The sequence below is a fragment of the Geosmithia morbida genome, assembly GCF_012550715.1.
Source record: "Geosmithia morbida isolate 1262 chromosome Unknown scaffold_2, whole genome shotgun sequence".
In the NCBI taxonomy this organism is placed as follows: Eukaryota; Fungi; Ascomycota; class Sordariomycetes; order Hypocreales; family Bionectriaceae; genus Geosmithia; species Geosmithia morbida.
The window spans coordinates 400,065-418,796 of NW_023336189.1; the positions used below are offsets into that span (position 1 = coordinate 400,065).

General features: G+C 56.7%; 6 protein-coding genes across 6 annotated transcripts; 1 reads left to right on the forward strand and 5 right to left on the reverse strand.

The window, feature by feature from the left end:
- Window positions 1–49: 49 nt before the first annotated feature.
- GMORB2_3774 (Cytochrome b5-like Heme/Steroid binding domain) lies at window positions 50–943 on the forward strand (the record flags this gene model as incomplete). The annotated part of the gene is made up of 1 exon (XM_035465750.1): window positions 50–943. One exon carries the CDS (start codon window positions 50–52, stop codon window positions 941–943), a length of 894 nt encoding a protein of 297 aa, XP_035323587.1.
- A 200-nt stretch (window positions 944–1,143) lies between these two features.
- GMORB2_3775 (FHA protein) lies at window positions 1,144–3,752 on the reverse strand (the record flags this gene model as incomplete). Its single annotated transcript, XM_035465751.1, has 4 exons — window positions 1,144–3,190; window positions 3,267–3,501; window positions 3,584–3,643; window positions 3,716–3,752. The coding sequence occupies 4 exons, from the start codon at window positions 3,750–3,752 to the stop codon at window positions 1,144–1,146; spliced, it is 2,379 nt and encodes a 792-aa protein (XP_035323588.1).
- A 2,969-nt stretch (window positions 3,753–6,721) lies between these two features.
- Window positions 6,722–8,295, reverse strand: GMORB2_3776 (uncharacterized protein; the record flags this gene model as incomplete). The annotated part of the gene is made up of 5 exons (XM_035465752.1): window positions 6,722–7,112; window positions 7,244–7,463; window positions 7,549–7,789; window positions 7,876–7,982; window positions 8,085–8,295. The coding sequence occupies 5 exons, from the start codon at window positions 8,293–8,295 to the stop codon at window positions 6,722–6,724; spliced, it is 1,170 nt and encodes a 389-aa protein (XP_035323589.1).
- A 3,028-nt stretch (window positions 8,296–11,323) lies between these two features.
- On the reverse strand, window positions 11,324–12,573 carry GMORB2_3777 (to quinone oxidoreductase; the record flags this gene model as incomplete). Its single annotated transcript, XM_035465753.1, has 2 exons — window positions 11,324–12,033; window positions 12,231–12,573. The coding sequence occupies 2 exons, from the start codon at window positions 12,571–12,573 to the stop codon at window positions 11,324–11,326; spliced, it is 1,053 nt and encodes a 350-aa protein (XP_035323590.1).
- Window positions 12,574–13,680: 1,107 nt separating this feature from the next.
- On the reverse strand, window positions 13,681–15,135 carry GMORB2_3778 (putative arabinose efflux permease, MFS family; the record flags this gene model as incomplete). Its single annotated transcript, XM_035465754.1, has 1 exon — window positions 13,681–15,135. One exon carries the CDS (start codon window positions 15,133–15,135, stop codon window positions 13,681–13,683), a length of 1,455 nt encoding a protein of 484 aa, XP_035323591.1.
- A 1,483-nt stretch (window positions 15,136–16,618) lies between these two features.
- On the reverse strand, window positions 16,619–18,045 carry GMORB2_3779 (uncharacterized protein; the record flags this gene model as incomplete). Its single annotated transcript, XM_035465755.1, has 3 exons — window positions 16,619–16,709; window positions 16,820–17,215; window positions 17,699–18,045. 3 exons carry the CDS (start codon window positions 18,043–18,045, stop codon window positions 16,619–16,621), a joined length of 834 nt encoding a protein of 277 aa, XP_035323592.1.
- Between the last annotated feature and the right edge of the window lie 687 nt (window positions 18,046–18,732).

The window sequence follows — 18,732 nt, forward strand, 5'->3', positions numbered from 1 at the left end:
CCCGCTCTTCAAACCTCCACACCTTTGATCCTCCCAAGACATCTCAACCATGGGCTGGCTACCGGATAGTCTCGCCCGCCTCCGAGCCGGTCTAGTCGGCGAGTCGCAGTCGTCACCATCATCAACCCCAACCCCTCCCCCTCCCCCAGTCCTTCTAGAACCGACCGAACAAGACGAGGAAGACGAAGATGAGCAGGCAACGCCGAGAGCCTCTGCCACGCCGTCCAACGTCCCCGTACCTAGCCTTTCCCTATCCGCCGACAGTGGCAAGAGCAGCGACGACGACGACGACGACACATCAACCACCGCAGCGTCACCGCCGTCGTCGATGATGCCTCCGCCCCCTCCACCCCCTCCACGTCTACCGACCCTCTCGCCCAACCCGCGCCCACCCCCGCAGTTCCTGGGGCCCAACTCTGCCCAGCGCGCACGCGGCGGCGGCCCCGTGCCCAACCGGAATCCCATGTCTGGAGGTCCGGGAGGAGGCCTGGGAGGAGGTCTGGCCCCGCCGGTGACGCAGTCCCTCGCGGCCGCGGCGGAGACCAAGAAGAAGTCGAGCAAGAAGGTCATACTGGCCCCCGGCCGCTCCCCCCTCGACTGGGCGCGCATATCCGGGTCCCCGACGTCGGACCTGCGCGGCCTGCCCCCCTCGACGCCGTACCTGCGCGTCACGCCGTCCATGCTGAAGAGGCAGACCGGCCGCAAGGGCAAGGACGCCTGGACGGCCCTCAACGGTAAGGTCTACAACATCACGCCCTATGCCGAGTACCACCCCGCCGGCGTGGGAGAGCTGATGAGGGGCGCCGGCAGGGACGGCACCAAGCTGTTCGCCGATATACATCCCTGGGTCAACTATGAGAGCATGTTGGCCTCTTGCCTGGTCGGAATCCTGGTCGACGAGTCCGAGGGCAATCGGGAGAGCGAGATGGATAAGATGGATTGACACTCGTCTCTCCTTCATGATCCCGACATTTTTTTTATAACTACCCCATCAGCTTCTTTGGGATGGACTGCATTTGTCTTTGGATACATGCCGTGATTATATATATACAAGTTGTACAATGATAAGACACACAGGGAGAGAGAGATAGAGAGAGAGAGAGAGGAGGAGGAGAAGAAATGATACCCTTCTATTAGACCATTTCACCGCCTCTTGCCAAACCTAAACTTGAATTCGTCATCGCTGTCATCACTATCCGCCACCTCAATCACCTTCCGAGGCGCCGGTCGTTGTCTCTTGGCCGGGGGACCCTGCTGCTGCTCCGTCGACCCCGTTGCCGAGCGTTTACCGCCACTCCCCTGATTCGACTGCTGCGTCTGCCGTGTCTGTGGTGGTCGAGCAGCAGGCTGAGGCGCAGGATCTGGTTCGCCGTCGCCGTCGTCGTCGTCGTCGTCATCGTCATCATCACTATCCGAGGCGACCACGACCCCCCTCGTTGGACGTCGTGCTGCTGCTGGACCAGCAGCAGCAGCAGCAGCAGCAGCAGACGTTTGCGACGTGGTCTGACCCCTCCGGTTGTTGTTGCTGTTGCTGTTGCTGTTGCTGTTGCTGCCGCTACCCCCGGTGACGACGGTAGACGGTTCGTCCTCGAGCCAGTAGTCGTCTCCTACGCCGAACTCCTTAGCCTTGACCTCTGTCAGCTCGACAATGACCCGTGCTGGCTGCCTGCCCGCGACCTCGCCTCTGCGCCGGAATCTTTTGAAGTTCTTCATGCCGTTCCACCGCGGGTCCCACCGACCGTCGGCAATGTCCTGCTCGCGCGTTCGCGTCGCGCCCGCTGGCCGACGGACCTCCACCTCCTCGACAATGTTGAGACGGCGGATCTCGGAAAGGTCCACGTCGTCGGGGAGGTTGGCGAGGTCCTCCTTCTCCCTGCGAGCCCGCTCCTCTTCCTGCTGTCTGTTCTGCGCTACAGCCGCCATGATGTCGACTTCCTCCTTGGTCTTCTTCTTCTTGGGCTGCTGCTCTGCCCCAGCCTCCTCCGGTTCCGGTTGCGGTTCCGGGGAGGGAGAGGCGAATGCTTGGCCTTGTTCCATCCGCTGCCGCTTGAACCGTGCGGCCGCCGGGGCCATGCCATCCATGAGGTCGTCTCGGCCATGAGTGGACGCTTGGCGTTTCCTTCTCCGGCCGTCATCAGGCTCTTCTGTGGCATATGCCTCTTGCGGCGGTTCCTGCGATACAAACAGGCCACCTTCATCTGCCACGTCATTGCTGGTCTCCGGTTCCGGCGGCGGCGCCGATGCCGACGGAACATCTTCCATCTCCACCTCGGAGTCGTTGTCGAACCCGGCAAACCGCTTCCTGGCTGCTCTGCGACCCGCAGGTGGTCTCCGTGGCTGAGACGTTTCCCGAGCGGTGGTAGAAGGCGCCTGCTGCGGCACGCTGCCAGATTGCGCGTTGGGCTCGGACGATTCTACCTCCAGCGGCCGACGTAGAATCCCCGCATCCTTTGTGAGGATGGCCTCGAGAAACTCGCTCTGCTCGATGGGCCGGTGGTCCAGGCGTAGCGAGACGGCCCGGAAGAAATCCGTGTACCATGCCACCTGGGCACCCTTGGCCGGCACATACCTGACCAGTACCACCCCTTTACCCTCGCCGCCGTCCTCAAACGACCCGAGGCCCTTCTCCCCAGCTAGACTCTTGACAGCACGGACAAAGTCGTCGACTTCCGTCTCCTCCGGCACGACGGACTTGAGATGAGCCTTTGCGCCGCCGTCGGTGATTGGTCCAAGCAGGTTATTGAACTGGCTCTGATCGTAGAAGATGAAGGTGTAGCCCTCGAAGACGTTCCTGCGCCCCGAGTCGGGCGCGTACGTGGTATCGGGATGCTGCACTGGCTCTCCCCCGGGCGGGGGCAGGTGTTCCATCTCATCTGGCCAGTGGCGCTGAAAGTCCTGCTCGAGCAGGCTGGTGGGCACGCCGTTGCCGTCGCTGTCCAGCGGGGCGGCGGCCTGGACCACGGCGTCGAGAAAGGATTCGGTGACGATGTGCTTCCCGTTGATCAGGGCCTGCAGCCCCTTCGCCGTGTTGCGCTTCTTGGACACGACGTGCGTGGTCCACTTGGAGTGGTACTCGGTCAGGAGCTTGATGTCCAGCTGCTCGAACCGCTCCTGCAGCGTCGTGAAGGGTCGCGACTGCAGCTCCCTGCTCGTGAAGGAGAAGGTGAAGACCACGGGACGCCATGTCAACCTGCATCACCGCGACAAGTCAGCAGAGCGGGAAGCAGAACGTGGGGAAACGTAACGGGTCCAGGGGTTGGCGCCACCTAAATCTGGTCGGGCACTTGGCCATGACAAGCTCGGCCTCGGCACCTTTGACGACATGTTTCTCGCCCCTGATCTTGACTCCGTCGACAAAGGTCCCTATCTTCGTCGCCAGGTCCTCGATCGTCAGCCTCGGGCGGCTGGACGGACTGTGCGCGTGCCCTTGCTCGACCGGGTCGATCGTGATGGTCAGGTGTTTGCGGGAGATGGTGTTGTGGGAGATGGCAAGCTGGCCGGCTAGTATTCGGGTCACGGGGACCATGAGTCAGCGTAGCTCTTCCACAAGCTGTCCGATATCTTGGGTTGTTCCAATACGTACGCTCTGCCGTCGTGCGCCCAAAAAGATATGTCTTGCCCGGCCGTAGCCATAGACGCCGGCCTGGGGGAGGTGGCAAATGTCAAATCAGGCCAGATCATGACGCGACAAGCTCTTCCCTGTCAATCAACTCACCTCCAAAGGACCCGTCCGGACTCTCTAGAAACCACATTGCCGATACTCCTCTTGGAATGCAGTTGAGGCCAGGATGAGAGACGGTGCCATGACCCGATGATTGGGGGTGGTGACGCCTTAGCAGTCTTGACGAACAGGTGCGGCGGTTAGAAGCCTACCGGTATCATTAACTGATGGTAATACCTGTCGCGACGGGCTTTTGCGGGGCTGCGCTTACGCACACGCGTCCGACGCCAACTCACGTGTATGTGATGCCGCCAGTAGCAGTGTTATTAATCTGTACGCCGTATTGAGAATAAATGATGACTCCGTCAATCTATGACCATACTCCCCCGTACATACTACAGAGCGACATTCACAATTTCACCCGGCAGTCTTCAATTCACCCAACTGCGTCGGTATGTGGCTAGCAGTACAACAGGGCTGGCCATGTCATGTCGAAACGATATCTCTCAGCTAAAAGATCCGATTTGCGCAAATGACCAGACCGACGCTCTTGTACAGGTTTCTGCGGAAAAGATCACAAGTCTCTCAGCGGACAGGCCCCCCCTCTTCAAGCGAATGTAAGCGAGAACAACAGTCCCCCATATCTACTCTCTAGATATCTAGAGAGAACCGGTCTGTTACGGTCCTCTGCAAGCCTCACCCGATGCCTAGAGCTCTTTTCGAGATTCATACATCGACAGGGCCTGCTTGAGATATTAACCCGTAACAATATTTTAGCGCATTGGGTGGGTGGGCTATGAATGAATCATCTAATGTGCTACCGGTACAAGGGTTATTCCGACCCGACTCGAGCCCACACCGGTACCCGTCTCACCAAGCATCCTACGGAGACACGGGGTGTGAAGATATATAGATAACGGTGATAGGGTCTGTCCATCAGCACATGCGACTATAGCTGGTGGAACACGCGGGGTCCTGTCAAGCTCTAACCTACTGTTTGATATCCGCCTCTCATTCCAGCTGGCGAGTTGTCCTTTTTGTTGAAGAATTTTCTCATCATTCGCCTGAGAGTACCTCTCTTCTGCTTGTTGAAAAATCTGCTCATCATTCGGCTCAGAATACCTCCCTTCTGCTTCCCTCCCTTGGCAGAAGGGCCGCTGGGAAGCTGGCCACTGGAAAGCTGGTCAAAGGAAATGGCGTAGGCTCCAACGAGATTCTGGTTCAGATGGGCCTCCGCTCGCTCTGACATAAATGCACCCTGCCAGAGAAGTGCCCGTTGACGACGCCACGGAGCCAACTGCCTTTGCAGGCTGGGTATCTCCCTTCTATGGATCACGTCAGGAAAATCATGGGTGGTCTGGCGATGGATATGCGATACAGCCTGTCTCCAGAAGTCCGGCCTTTGGGTTTTCCAGGCGCTGCAGATATCCTTCCAATCATCTTCCGATCCTGTTGGGATCGAGAACGAGGTCAAACCAGGGGGAGCCGGTTGATTGGAACTGAAGCGGAACAAGAGAATACCACGGAATGTTGCGCCCCGCAGCTGAAACTCTTGGGCCAGTGTCGAAGCGTAGCCCAGAAATGGCGGGTCTTGGACGACTTCGTTTTGGTAGACGGCCCAGAGAAAGGCCCTAAGGGCGGAGAAGGAAGAATATATTCCACGAAATGGGCCCGCCGGGAATAGCTGGGATGTTACTCCACCTCGCCGGGTGAGCTTGGCAGGTATTGAGCTAATCTCATCCTCGACCGTTGCCGCTCCTTGACCCCCCCCCCCCCCCCGTAGATGGTATCCGATTCCTCGAAAAACTGGGGCCCCACCGGGGGTGGACGGTGTCCACGAACTCAGCGCTGAGGTGGATTCAAAGCGACATATTATGTTCTGGATGTCCGCGTTGGCCGCCCATGCTTCTTTCAGGGACCTGCCTTCGAGTCGAATCTGAGTAATAGGAGCGAGAGGCCCGGAAGCAATGTCTGCAGTGTTGAAGAGATCTGCAAAGACCGTGATATCTTTCTCGTATCCGAAGGTTTTGCGGATGACTTGATCACGGCAACAGTCCATGAGATGGCCAAATATCTCGTCGGCCCATCCGATAATGGTTGGAGTATTAGTAATTAGTCATGGAGAGAAATGTACGTTGTACGACTCTCAGCAGAAACGCACAGATTGGGGGGGAGGGGGGGAGGAGATAACGTACCGGGATCGGCATGGCAGGACAGCATTGTTTGGTTGTCTCGCGGGAGTAGAACATCGTTGGTTCATGCACGTAAATTCTGCGGGGAGCAGCGGCGAAGCGGTTTTACCCCTCCTTCTCCTTTGGTTGTGGGGGTTGTGGGGCTAGCAGTAATGATACTCGCGACACGCCCCATTTTTATCAGAAGTCGGTTGGCATGTGCGCCGTAGGACGGCCCTGGATGGGGGTGCTCTGACAAACTTGGCCCTACCCCCCCGACACCAAAACTGACCCTACATCCCCGTATTTTACTTGACCTGATGTCATAGAAAACTGTGCGTATATTAGGTAAGCCGAGCTCGACAATAAAACTATCGAGTCCGACGTCGCAGATAATATTAAACCAGCATAAGCAAGACTGTCACACAAAAGGAGGGGTGTTCGTCTCTTTTTGGTATGTCTTGTGGTATGCCGGTTGATGTGCTGATGTGCTGATGTGTTGATCTTGTATTTCTATGCTAGAAGGGACGGATCTGACGTTATCATACTCGAGTCCCGCTTACCTAAGCTATAGAGGAGGTAAACAACAAACACTCGTCGTATTGATTATAGACCTGGCGATAGCCATCCACCAAAGCACAGAAAACCGGACCCATTGCCTCCCCTACCGTAGATTCGACGTCATGTCTGATATGTTGCATGCTGTATCGAGCACGGATGAAGTTGACGTCCAGCGCGGTTGCCTATGTCCACGTCTCGATACTCACCCGAATAATGGCTCTGCCCCTTTGGCGAGAACGGCACAGAGAAGACCGCCACGGAGATTCCGCCGACAGCTTTGACAGCGGCGCCACCTGCCGCTTATCACTCCGGACATTTCTTGGTTCGTCTAGAGCTCGCTGTTGCCGCATCTGCAGGGCTTGTCGAGGCGGTAGACGCCATATCCGTGCGTCCACCAGCTGTAGCCGTTGTTGAACTTGAGCGGTCCGTCGGTCCACTCGATCGACAGTGTGTGCTTGCCCTTGGGCAGCATGAAGCTTCCGTGCGAGAAGCCCTTGGCGATGCAGGAGTCGCCGTCGGTGGTGCACGACAGCTTCTCGTTCTGGAACCCGTCCTCGTGCGTCTCGCCGATGACCTGGCCGTCGAGGGACACGGTCCAATGTTCAGCCTGGTACCAGCTGTCGGTTACGGTGAGGATGGTGTCCTCGTCGAGGTCGAGGGTTCGAGTCCACGGCCCGGGGTAGGTGTTGCCATCGTACTTGTGCTTGGCATCAAAGAGCCTGGTCCATTTGCGTCAGCTGAGAGATGTAATCGATGAGAGCAGGTGATCACCTCCTTCTTCTTCTCCTTCTCCTCTCCTGCTCTCGACATGCATCACGGTGAGGACCGAGGATGAGCCGTTGGAACCTACGTCTTGAAAACGGTCCATCCCTGGACCTGAGCTCCCCGGCAAGGCTTGTCATCGTCCTTGCTGCATGGGAACTTGGAAGCTGGCTTCTCGACCACGGTTCCGCCGGCGGCAGTCGTCGTGACCGTCGGGCCCGGGATGGGCTGCGACGTGACGGTGACAATCTTCTCCGGCGGGCAGACGGTGACCTCGATACCAGAGGTGACGGTCGGAATAATGGTAACTGCATGCACGTCCGTGTCTCTGTCAGCACTTCTGTCCCAGACGTTGGGGTCAGGCAGGCGATCGAGGGTCCGAATCCGTCCTACCGGTGGGATCCACGCCGACCAAGGGAGGCTCGTTGATGACGGTGATTTCGCTCGGACTGTGGCCGCTGGTGAGGGTACTGGTCTTGGTGTGCGTCTTAGTGGGGTCAGGCCCCCCAGGATAGACCACCTCGATGACAGGGCCGTTGATCTCGGTGTTGGAGGCGTCGGGGAAGTAGGTCTCTCCGGGAAGCATGGTGATCGTGTGCGTCTCCCTCGTCACATGGGTGCCGGTGGGGACAATCTAGGGACGGTGCGATATCAGCAAGGCACCGGTCCGGGATGTGCATACAGGCGGCTGAACTTTGGAGCACTCAGGCTTGGACTTACGATGACGGTGTGGGTGTAGCCCGGCTTGACGCATGTCGGGGTGATGGTCAGGGGCGTCGCGATAGGGATGAGCCCAGGCACAGACTCGGTCACTGTGGTTACCGTGGCTGCAGAAGCCATCCAGGCCAAAGTCAGCACCGCCTAGTGTGTATAGCTGTGCATTGCAATCTCGGTAGAAAGGGGCCGGCCAGTGCGGGTTCTCTTCTTACCGATACCCAGGTTCTCGCAGCTGATATGAGTCGCGCAGACTCCAGCGGCAAAGAACGGAATGTTGGTCGAGCTGGTGATCAGGGCAGGCGTAACCACGAGGTTTTGGCCGACGGCCTCGCCGACTGGAACCTGACGGAAACCCGCTTCCTGGGCAGCAGAGTTCCTGACCTGGGCCGCGAGGACCATGACTGTCAGGGAGCGCATGTGCATTGTCGAAGATTGATAGGTATCGTCAAGGGTAGAGGGTTGGCAGGCGCACGAAGTGAAATTGGACAGAGTAGAATCTTTCACTCTCCAATCGTCGGTATCCTTGGGACGCTGATGAGATGAGGAGAAAAGACGAGCTTGCCAACCCCCTGATTCCCAGATCAGGCAAGACCTTATATATACCGGACACGATGTCGATATAGCCAAGATTGAAGACTAAGAGCTTCAGTGCGATCTCGGCCAGTGTTCATAGTCTCCAGCGGATCTGGAAAAAAACTTTCATACATATTCCGCAACCGTCTGGTGGCGTCTCGACGGACTGAATTTGTTGACGTAGTCCATCCTGAAAGGATCGAGGACAGATAGGCGAGCATGGATGTCGATTGTTGACACATTAAACACATCCGGGGTCCCCGTCCGGCATCACCAGTAGCTCACCAAATATCAAGAGCCGGGGTCTATCTGATGATCCCACCCCTTCTCCCCCCCCACACACACACATTCAAATCTTAATCTCTTTTTCTCTCCTCCAGTTTTCTCGCTTCCATCACTCTCACGATAAGACAAGGCTTAAGACAGGGATTTCGAATTTGAAAACAGGGAACCAGAGTTCAACTGCTAGCATACATATACACACTGCATATATGTAACCTTGCGCCATCTCCCGATCCACACACGACGCAGCCGAGGGCCCACATGATGATCTGTTGCTCAGCTCAACTCACGGGGCCGATCCCTACTCCTATCGGTTCGGGAGATCAAGTTGACATTGCCGGGTCCACATTTGCCCGCGTCCCATAGACGAGGGAGGAGCCGAGACGGCAAGCCGGAACGGATTCTTCTCTGATGAGATACTTCGGCCTTGATAGCTCGAGAAAGCTCTGGGGAATGCTGCCGTGAACCTTGAGATGCTTTAGGGTTATGGCCTGGGACCCGAGATATTGCCTGCAGTGCTGATCTGCGATCTGTAGCGGCGGTACAGAGGGACATGAGGACATGAGACAGAAGCAGATGGCTCATCGAGGGCGATGCCTCTTTCATCTTGACAACTTTCCATGTACCTACGGCTGGCTGGCCTGATTGAAGATGTAGAATCTCCTACACAATGTAGCCCATGCCGGTATTTGTGTGTTTGCCTCCAGACGAACTTTCGTGTCCTTTTTTTTTTTTGATCTTTCCTTGTTCGTTGGCTTCCGTATCTTTGCTTTGGCTCTGTAGATGGACGGATCATTGAGACATATCGTCGGGCATGCCGTCGTAGCCAACGTCCATCAACCTGTCTATCTTTACGGTTGATGATCGGCGGCATGAGGAATAAAACATCCGCGAGGGTGGGAGAGCGTCAGACTAAAGGTTCGGCCGAGAGGCATTGTTAGCGAGAGAGCTATGTGTACGTATATAGGATTCTCTTGGTTGAATCATATGAGAGTGAGTGTCGTCATGTTCTTTTCCTGAACAGGAGGGTGGGGGTGGGGAGGGAGAGACATGGAGGGAATTGAAGTATATTAGCCTGGCTCTAGTTACGATCGAATAAGCCACCTGCAGACGGAGCAAGGTAGTTGTCGTGACCGACGTTGTCAGTGCCGGTACCACCACCATCTTCTTCGTCCCCGGTGCCCCCACTGCTTGGTGACGAAGCACTTGACCTCTGTGTTGATCTGGCCGTCGTTCCATGGTGGGGTCACCGCGGCCGGCATGGTTCAGGAGGTCCGTCTCGAGCCGGCTGATCTCGTCGACGAGGGCAGCACGATCGCTCTGGAGATTTTGAATGCACGGCCATTAGGTTCATCCTTCTGTGCCCCGAGGCCGCACAACCAGGCCTTCTTCTTCTGGCGGCACTTGAAGGCGGCTATCCTGCTGCGTTCGAGGTACTCTGTGCGCTCGATGTCGCCGTTGCCCGTCTCCGATCGACCTTGTCGTCATCCTCTGAGGCCTGACGATCCCTATTCCTAGATCGGCTGTTGCAGTTTCTCGACGCTGAAGTCCCAGACTCCTCTCCGTCCCGTTTCCGTCATGGAAGTGGCCTTCTCCGTGCCCGAGCTGTGTGCGTCATCCATCCGTGAGTCTTACCCTACCTCCTGCGTCCTCCATGTAAGGATGAGAAGGAGCTCCTCCCGTTGCAGAATCTAGCAGCTCAGCTCAACATGTTCAGCTTAGATTGGTGAAGGGAATGGATAAGAACCTATTGCCATGCTCTCTCTGTACTGCAAGCTTCGGCGTAATCCTAGGTTAGAAGATTATACCACCACCCATCTACATCTTCCATGGCCTTTAACTTTGGAGCTGGAATTGGAATGCTGGGAAGAGGAAGGCGACTGATCACCGATGCCTACGTGGCGCATCGTCCTTCACTTGATAGATACCTGATATGGTATTCCAGACGATCTCGGCTTAGGATCCCATCCATATCTAGAACAGACACCTCAACCGGCCTCTCAGACGGTCCCGCCAGAAGTTTCGTTCAAAGTCCGACCTCTCATCAACACGCCCTCCCCTTTTCTCCTCCGCAGACTGTGAGTTAGCGGGGCAGGAAATTGAGCTTGACCGGACCCCGTATTTCACCAGTTCTGGTGGTATATGGGCGGAGGAAGCACGAATACAGCATCGATGATGCTGTGTGCTCCGTACCTGGGGTTTCTTCGAGCCCATCGTACCATGTGCGTGATACTTTTGAACTCCACCTCTCCTCGGACCTCGGTCAGAAACGGCCAGCCGTATGTGACCGCACCAGCTCCATGTGCGTCCGACTCCGCCGGTGGACTACCTTACGCAGCGCATGTGCAATGCATATATAGATAGGCCTATAGCTAGCTAGGGTGATATATAATCCTTGTCATTATCCGAGGGAAGACGGAGAAACTGTCTATAAGCTACGTAGTGAATATGGGGTCAATCCGAGGGCCTGTGTGGACGCCTAGTTACCAGATGGTGTCTGGTACTCAGGATTTAGATCAAGTGAGCGTATATTCCATTCTCTTCCAGTACAGTCGACCCAGCTATGGTGATATGTAACGGACGTTATCTCCTCTCTCTAGGACCTGGGCTTGACCCCCCTGGTCTCCTCGATGCGCAGCACAGCCTTCTCGGCAGACAGTCCGCCTGCCTGGAGCAGGGCCAAGGCCTCCTCCAGGCCATCCAGCCCGTTCTCGACGGCCCGGTAGGGATGACCGCCGAACCAGCCCTCGGCCAAGCCGAGACCCAGGAAGGGGAAGAAGACGGCGCCGAATTCCCTGTCGCCCATCACGGCACCGGAAGCCTTAGCCTCGGCAGGGATGTCGGTGTAGACTGACTTGACGAGGGTGAAGAGGATCTCGGCGTGGCCCGAGTCCTCTCGACCGCCGACGACCATGTCGGGAGTGAGGACGGTGACGATCCGTCCACCGCTCGCCAGGGCCTTGTCGAGGTTGGCGATGCTGTCCTGTCCGGAGACGGCGTCGAATGCGAGCCTGACGTCGCCCCCGGCGGCGCCGCGCAGGCTCTGGACGACGCGGCGGTTGCCGGTGCGGTAGTCGACGATGGTGTCTCCCTTTGACCTGTCGATCAGGGTCTCGACAAAGGAAGCGCCGTTACCGGCCACGGCGACGATGGGGTGCACGTTGGACAGGACGGCGAGCTTGACGACGAAGGCCCCGACCGCGCTGGCGCCGCCGTACACTATGAGAGGTAGTCGGCTCGTGGCAGGTTTCCAGGGGAGGGGAAGGCCCAGCTCCTGATACATGCCGAGAGCAGCCGTCATGGAGGCTAGAGGTATGGTGGCGGCCTCTTCAGGGAGCGGCCTACATCAGCTACTCGGGATTTCTAGAGAAGAGAAGAAGAAGAAAGGGAAAGAGAAAGAAAAACCCCCCCCGGAAATCACCCCCCTTTCCTCTAATGTGATGGATGCAATAGAGGAGAAGGGAGAAAGGCGAAAGGCGGGGGGAAGGCAGGGTTTGACGTACCTTCGAAGCTGAGGTGCTCCGGGATATGGAAGGTCGACTTGGCGCCGGCGATGGAGAACTCGGCAAAGCTGCCGTGAGGGGCGTTCATCTCGTGGAAGGCGGCGACACGATCCCCCGGCCTGAAGTTGGCGACACCGGGGCCGACAGAGTCGATGGAGCCGGCAACGTCATCGCCGTGGTTGAAAGGTCCCACCTCGGGGGTCCAGTGCATGGGCTGCTTCCAATCCTTGGGGTTGGTGCCGGCGACGACGGTGCGGATCAAGACCTCGCCGGCGCCGGGGGTGGGCACGGGCACGTCGCGGATCTCGACGCTCAGAGACTTATCGTAGAATGCTGACTTCATGATTTCGAGGGCTTGTTTGCTTGATAATCTTCACGATGTATTTGCTGGTTCGAATGGGCTGTCGAACAGATCTGGAAATCTGCCAGAGTGGAACGTAGGCTTCCTTTTCATACTTCATCTTGTGCTTCTTCACTTCCTTTGAAGAGCAGTGGTGGTATGATCCCCCTCCCCCCAGATCATACAAGGCGTTCCGTCAGTGACATATCAGGACGAAGGCTTTGGACCATGGATGGCTAGTGGAAGCTTGCGGTATGCAAACCATACGCATATGCACTTCATACGCTCCGTGTACAAGACACACACACACGTATAAGTGAATTTCCAAAAGGGGAAATTGACCTTTGACGTGTGTTCCAGAGTCTTTTGTAATAAAAACATCTCCATATGATGATGTAATACTACCCTAAACTCTCCGACCAATTAGATATTATTAGATATTCGAAGGGGGAGCTCAGGACCAAAGTGGGCGGCCCAGTTCTCAGTCGGCAGAGATTTTGTCATCATACCCTCCTTATCATTCTCGACTTCCTGAATTCCCCACAATAATATGTCATGATGCGGCTCCGTAGCGAGAGAGAGAGAAAGGAAGGTTAATTATCCATCAATGTACGGCTCCGCACATGGCCGGTACCGCTTCCGCATTACCTCGCGTTCCGGAAGCTCGGCTGCCGACTTCGGGTTGGCAGGGTTTGCATGGGCATCGGGACTTATCACATGTCACTCGTCTCCGTGCTACCATTCAGGACATGTACACGTGAGACTTTGGAAGACATCATCGTGTCACACGTCTATACTCGTATACCTCATTGCTTTTCGTACCTTGAGTCTCGCTCATCGGTAGTCACTCTCCCATTGGCGGGGGTTTATATTTCCTCTTCAACCTGATATGTGTAGTACAAAAGAATAAAAAATAAAGATTCTAACGAAACCGCTTTTGTGGGTAAATGGCAGATATCCAAAACAGATGGAAAAGAAAAAGAGAAGGGAAAAGGTAGGGGGGGTGGGAGGAGTCAGACGCTTTTATCTTACTTCATTCTTTCTGGGCGGTGGAGTGTCCAAGCTGACCACCAAGTTTCAACAGGAGGGAGGGTGAGAGGTCGGAGATGATCACACCTTGTCGAGGCGCAGACAGTCCAGGAGCATCCTCTTCCTCCCAGCAGCCTGAGCCCTGGCACCCAGCTCATCGTCGTACGCCGTCTTCTCCTGATCGATCTGGTCGGGCTCCTGGCCGGTGAGGCGGCAGAGCTCGTCGGCCTCGCCAATCTTCCACCCACGCAGGACGGCGGTGCAGGCGGCGGCGGCGACGAAGCAGATGGCGACGTACAGCTGGGTGCCGAGGTAGCGGCCCGTCCCGGCGACGATCTGCAGCGCGATGGGCTCGCTAAAGACGCAGGGCAGGACGATGGTGAGCCACATGACGTTGAGGCCGGAGGCGACGTGTCGCAGGCCGACGACCTCTGCGGTGACGGGGGCTACGGTGACCCAGAAGGTGCCGGCGACGGCGCCGCCCAGGAGGGCGAAGGCGACGAGGGTGCCGTAGGCGGTGGCGGGGATCCAGACGGCGAGGGCGGAGACGGCGGCGAGGAGGGTCGTGAGGGCGGCCATGCCGATGCGGCCGGTGCGGTCGCTGAAGTAGCCGATGAGCGGGCGGCCGAGGGCCTGGCCGAGGTTGAAGACGGCGCTGACGGTGGCGGCCTGCGCGGCGCCCAGGCCGATCTCGTTGGCGTAGTTGGCCAGGCTGAAGATGAGGGTGACGTAGGCGAGCATGCTGAACCACCCGTACGCCAACAGGAGGACGTACTCGGGCCTGCGGAGGAGGGCGAGGTCGAAGGCCAGCTGGGAGGCCTTGATGACCCTGTTGCGGTCGCGCACGAGCAGGACGCACACCGCGTTGACCGCCAGGGCCAGCATGCCCAGGATGCGGAGGGCCCAGGCCGGGCCGAGCCGCTCGATCATGGCCCCCGCCGCGAGCGAGTAGACCAGGCCGCCCAGGCCGGACCCGGACGTCGCCACGCCGCTGGCCAGCGACCGCCGCGTGGTGAACCACTGCGGCACCACGGGCACCGACGGCACGAAGAGGAAGCCCATGCCCACGCCGAACAGGATGCCCTGCGTCAGGAACAGGTGCCAGATGCGCCGCGATAGGCTGGCCAGCACCAGGCTCGCCGCCTCCAGCACCACGCCCAGCATCATGGTCGGCTTCGTGCCGAGCTCGCGCACGCCCAGCGTCGCCAGCGGCGACACCAGGAGCGCGCACGCCAGGCTCAGGGACCCCACGAACGCGTACTCCAGCGGCGTCGTGCCCGGATACGTGTCCGTCGCCAGGTAGTGAGCCAGGAAGACGCCGTACGAAGAGTTGAGCCCCCACGTGTGCGCGTTGATGACGGCCACGCACGCCGTGCACACCCAGCCGTAGCCGCCGTTGGGCGGGGGCGGGGGCCGAGGGGGAGCGGCGGCGGCGGCTGTGTCGTCGTCCGTCTTGTCGGCGGCGGCTCCCCCATCTTCGAGGTCCTCGTCCCGTCCGTCCGCCACCGACGTCTGGTCTCGATCCTTGACTGCCATGATGGCTTCCCGCAAATTGACTGGACGTTTGCTTGCCAGAACTTCTGCCTCTCTCTCTCTCTCTCTCTCTTATCTTTCTCTTTCTAACCCTCCTCTCCTCGAATCACCAGATGAATGCGGTCTGTGTGAGTGGCGGTGACTGATGGAAAAAGATCTGGCTAAAAGAAAGGAGGATTGAGCCAGCGAGATGTCGTTAGAGAATATATCCGACCTTGGCCTTGCGTTTCCCGTGTAATCCACGCCCTTTCTCAACCTCCCTCGACCCTGACGAATGATGGTAGAGAAGAGCACACATAGAGATAGGGAAGAGAGGGAAAGATGGAGAGCGGGGGAAAAGGTGATGCTTTAGTCAGAAAAAAAATTTAAGAAAGGGTCGTGCCCCAACAAACTTGCAACCTGGTCCATGAAGAATTTCGCTTCTCTCTTTTTTCTTCCTGTTTTTTTCTCTTCTCTTCCTCTTCTACAATTTTTTTGGTTCTTCATGTGACTCCCGCCTGTCTTGCATATTGCTTCACGGGGACAGAAGAAGGATTAGATATACATGTTCTTATCTCGAACGTCTTCGTCATCCCGGGAATAAGCGGAGTCTACCTCAAGGTTGCATCAAGTGAGTATATGACTGTTTGAGCCGTCAAGCCCCTCTAGGCAGAGAGTCTCGGCAACTAGTGCGGAGTATTACATGATGTGTGGTAATCTTCTCTTCTTGGCATCTGTCCCGAACTCCCCGTATGTTGTTGTGGGTTGAACACTGATCTTGTGAGTTGGACGATGGTCACGACGATCTCTGTGCGATGCACCTAGGGGCCGAAGGAATCAACTGTCAGTGAAAAGAGAGAAGTAGAATCGATAATTGTCTAGAATATGTCATCTTGAGAGGCTGGCCGGTGGATGGGAAGAAAAAGTCCGGGAGACGAAATTTTTTTTTTTATTGTCGGGAGGTTTTACCCCGTCGACGGAAATTGCATCTGCAACCATCAGTCACGGTTGGGGGAGGGGGGCCGAAGAACCACGTACCTGCGGAGTACGAGTAGTACTGACATGTAACCTGTATAACGGAGCCTTATGTTCACCAGTATTAGGCTGCATGACGGACAGACAAGCGTAGCTTCGCATGCTCATACTCGTCTACACCAGCGACCAGCATGATGACACCAATACGTCAGATCGTGTACTCACTCAATCGCCATGTCCTATGCCAAACCGCATCAAAGAAAGATGAGTGAATAAGTGGCTCACATGTCCCTCTTTTTTTAATACAAAATAGTGGGGTATATCTGGCGTTGCGGGCTCCATCAAACAGAGTGGATGAAGCATATTAACCCCGAAAAAAAAAACCATTACAGTACCCCCCCCGTGTCCGAGATTAAGAGTACAAAAGAAATATAAACACCAAAGAAACCTGCTTCGTCCAATCAACCTCGACAATTGTCAAATCCATTCGTACATTACACTGCTCCGTCGTCGCGGGAAGGTAGAGAGGTTCTCAAGCAGCGCTGCGGTTGCGCTGAAGACGAAGTTCGCGGCCCTTGTCAGACCAGGGGAAGTGGATGACGGGGACGGAGTAGAAGGAGTTGCTGTGTATCGTCAGCATCGGCCTCTTCTCCAAACGAGCATCTCCCACACCACAAGAGAGGTGGTGGAATGAAGAGAGAGGAGGGAGCGAGAGGAGAGGAAAGAAACGTACCTGCTGTCCTGGATACCGGCAAGAGCATTATACCAGGCTAAGAAGGCGGCAAGGAAGCCAAAGAAGCCACCAGCCTTCTTGAGAGCTGTGCCGGTCTCGAACTTGCCCGCGTCGTTGGCGTAGTTCTCGCAGGCCAGCAAGAGAAAAGCGATGTCGAGGGTGAAGAAGAGGAGGAAGAAGGCGACGGTGGAGCGGAGGGTGCAGAGGAGCAGCAAGGTGGTGAAGATGAACCAGCCGGTCAGGAAGAAGCCGATGGGGTTGTAGACGTCGCCCTCGTACGGTCCTTCGGCTGCCGTGATGCCCCAGGCAGGGGTGAGCAGGATGGCGTAGGCGATCCAGAAGCCGCCATAGGAGGCGAGGGCCGTGGCGCCAAAGGTGTTGCCGCAAGGGATCTCCCTAGGAAGAGTTAGTATGATGCCTGCAACACTTTCCCCCTCTTCTTCGCTTTTTCCTCTCCTCTCCTCTTCTTTCGTCTTTCTCTTCTCCTCCCCCCCTTTGCAAGGTTCCCCCTTCCGTCTGTTCTCTTGCTACTCCTCCCCACTTCGCGAGGCTCGTACCATTACGTAAGAATCTCCAAAAAGGGAAGGGGGAGGGGGGGGGGGGAAGAGACATTGNAGTTAGTATGATGCCTGCAACACTTTCCCCCTCTTCTTCGCTTTTTCCTCTCCTCTCCTCTTCTTTCGTCTTTCTCTTCTCCTCCCCCCCTTTGCCCCCCCTTTGCAAGGTTCCCTTCTCTTGCTACTCCTCCCCACTTCGCGAGGCTCGTACCATTACGTAAGAATCTCCAAAAAGGGAAGGGGGAGGGGGGGGGGGGAAGAGACATTGGAAATGAGGGGGGAGATGACAAGACGAATGAGCGCGTGTCGAGGTGAGACTTACCACATGCCAGCAAGCAACTGGACCAATCCACCATAGGCATAAGCAAGAGGGACAACAATGTTGGGCTCCTTCACGCCCCTAGCCTCCATGTTGACGGCCGAAAGGACAAAGGTGGTCAGGGCGAAAGCGGAGAGTCCGAGGGGAGCCGGGTTGGCGAGCTTGCGGTGCTCGTAGGCCTTGAAGGCACCGGGCTGGAGGGCGCCACCCTGGGCCATGGTCCATCCTCTCTGGTCAGGGTGGGTGTGGAGGTGAGGGTTGTAGGGCGGAGAGTCATGGCGGGTCAGGTTGTTCTGGTCGGACGAGCCGTTGGCTCCCGTGTCCTTTTCGATGGGAATGTCGGACGACATTGTCTGGTCGTCTATGTCTTGCTGTTGTCGTTGTTGTCGATGTCGATGGGTAGTAGTGATAGCAGCAGCACACGCAAGCCGAAGTATCACTTGGGTGTGTAGGAAGATCAGCAGACGAGCTCGCTTCCTTCTCAAGCGTCGAACAGGTTCTCTGAATATTGGAAGGGGGGGAGGGGGTGAGAAAGAAGGGAAGGGACAGGAAGGAAGGGAAGAGAAGAGGAGCCCTTTTTCTAAGATCCGGGGTGGGAAGAGGTGACCAAGTTACTTTATGGTCTGACACAAGAAAAAAGACTGCAGAGGTAAAAATTAAAAAATATTAAACATATTAAAAAAAAACATTGAAAAAAAAACAGCTGCTGGATACGAGTGCGGAGTCGAAAGACATGGGGGGAGGATGCCATTGTGGTGTGCCAGTGTGGAGAGACCAGCAGGTGTGGATCAGAGAAGATGGGTCATCAGACACTTGGGTCGGGAAGGGGGGGGGGGATGGATGTACCGTACCGATGTTCTCATACATGTACGATACATGCACGAATCTCTACGGATGTTATCGCAGAGCGGAGTAGTTGGCACTAACGTACTCTGTACAGAGAGCACATGGACGGACAAGGATGTATCATAAGAGAGAGAAGAAAACCATCAAGGGCTGGACCTTGGGTTAGGGGAAGGAAGGGGGGGGGGGGGGGG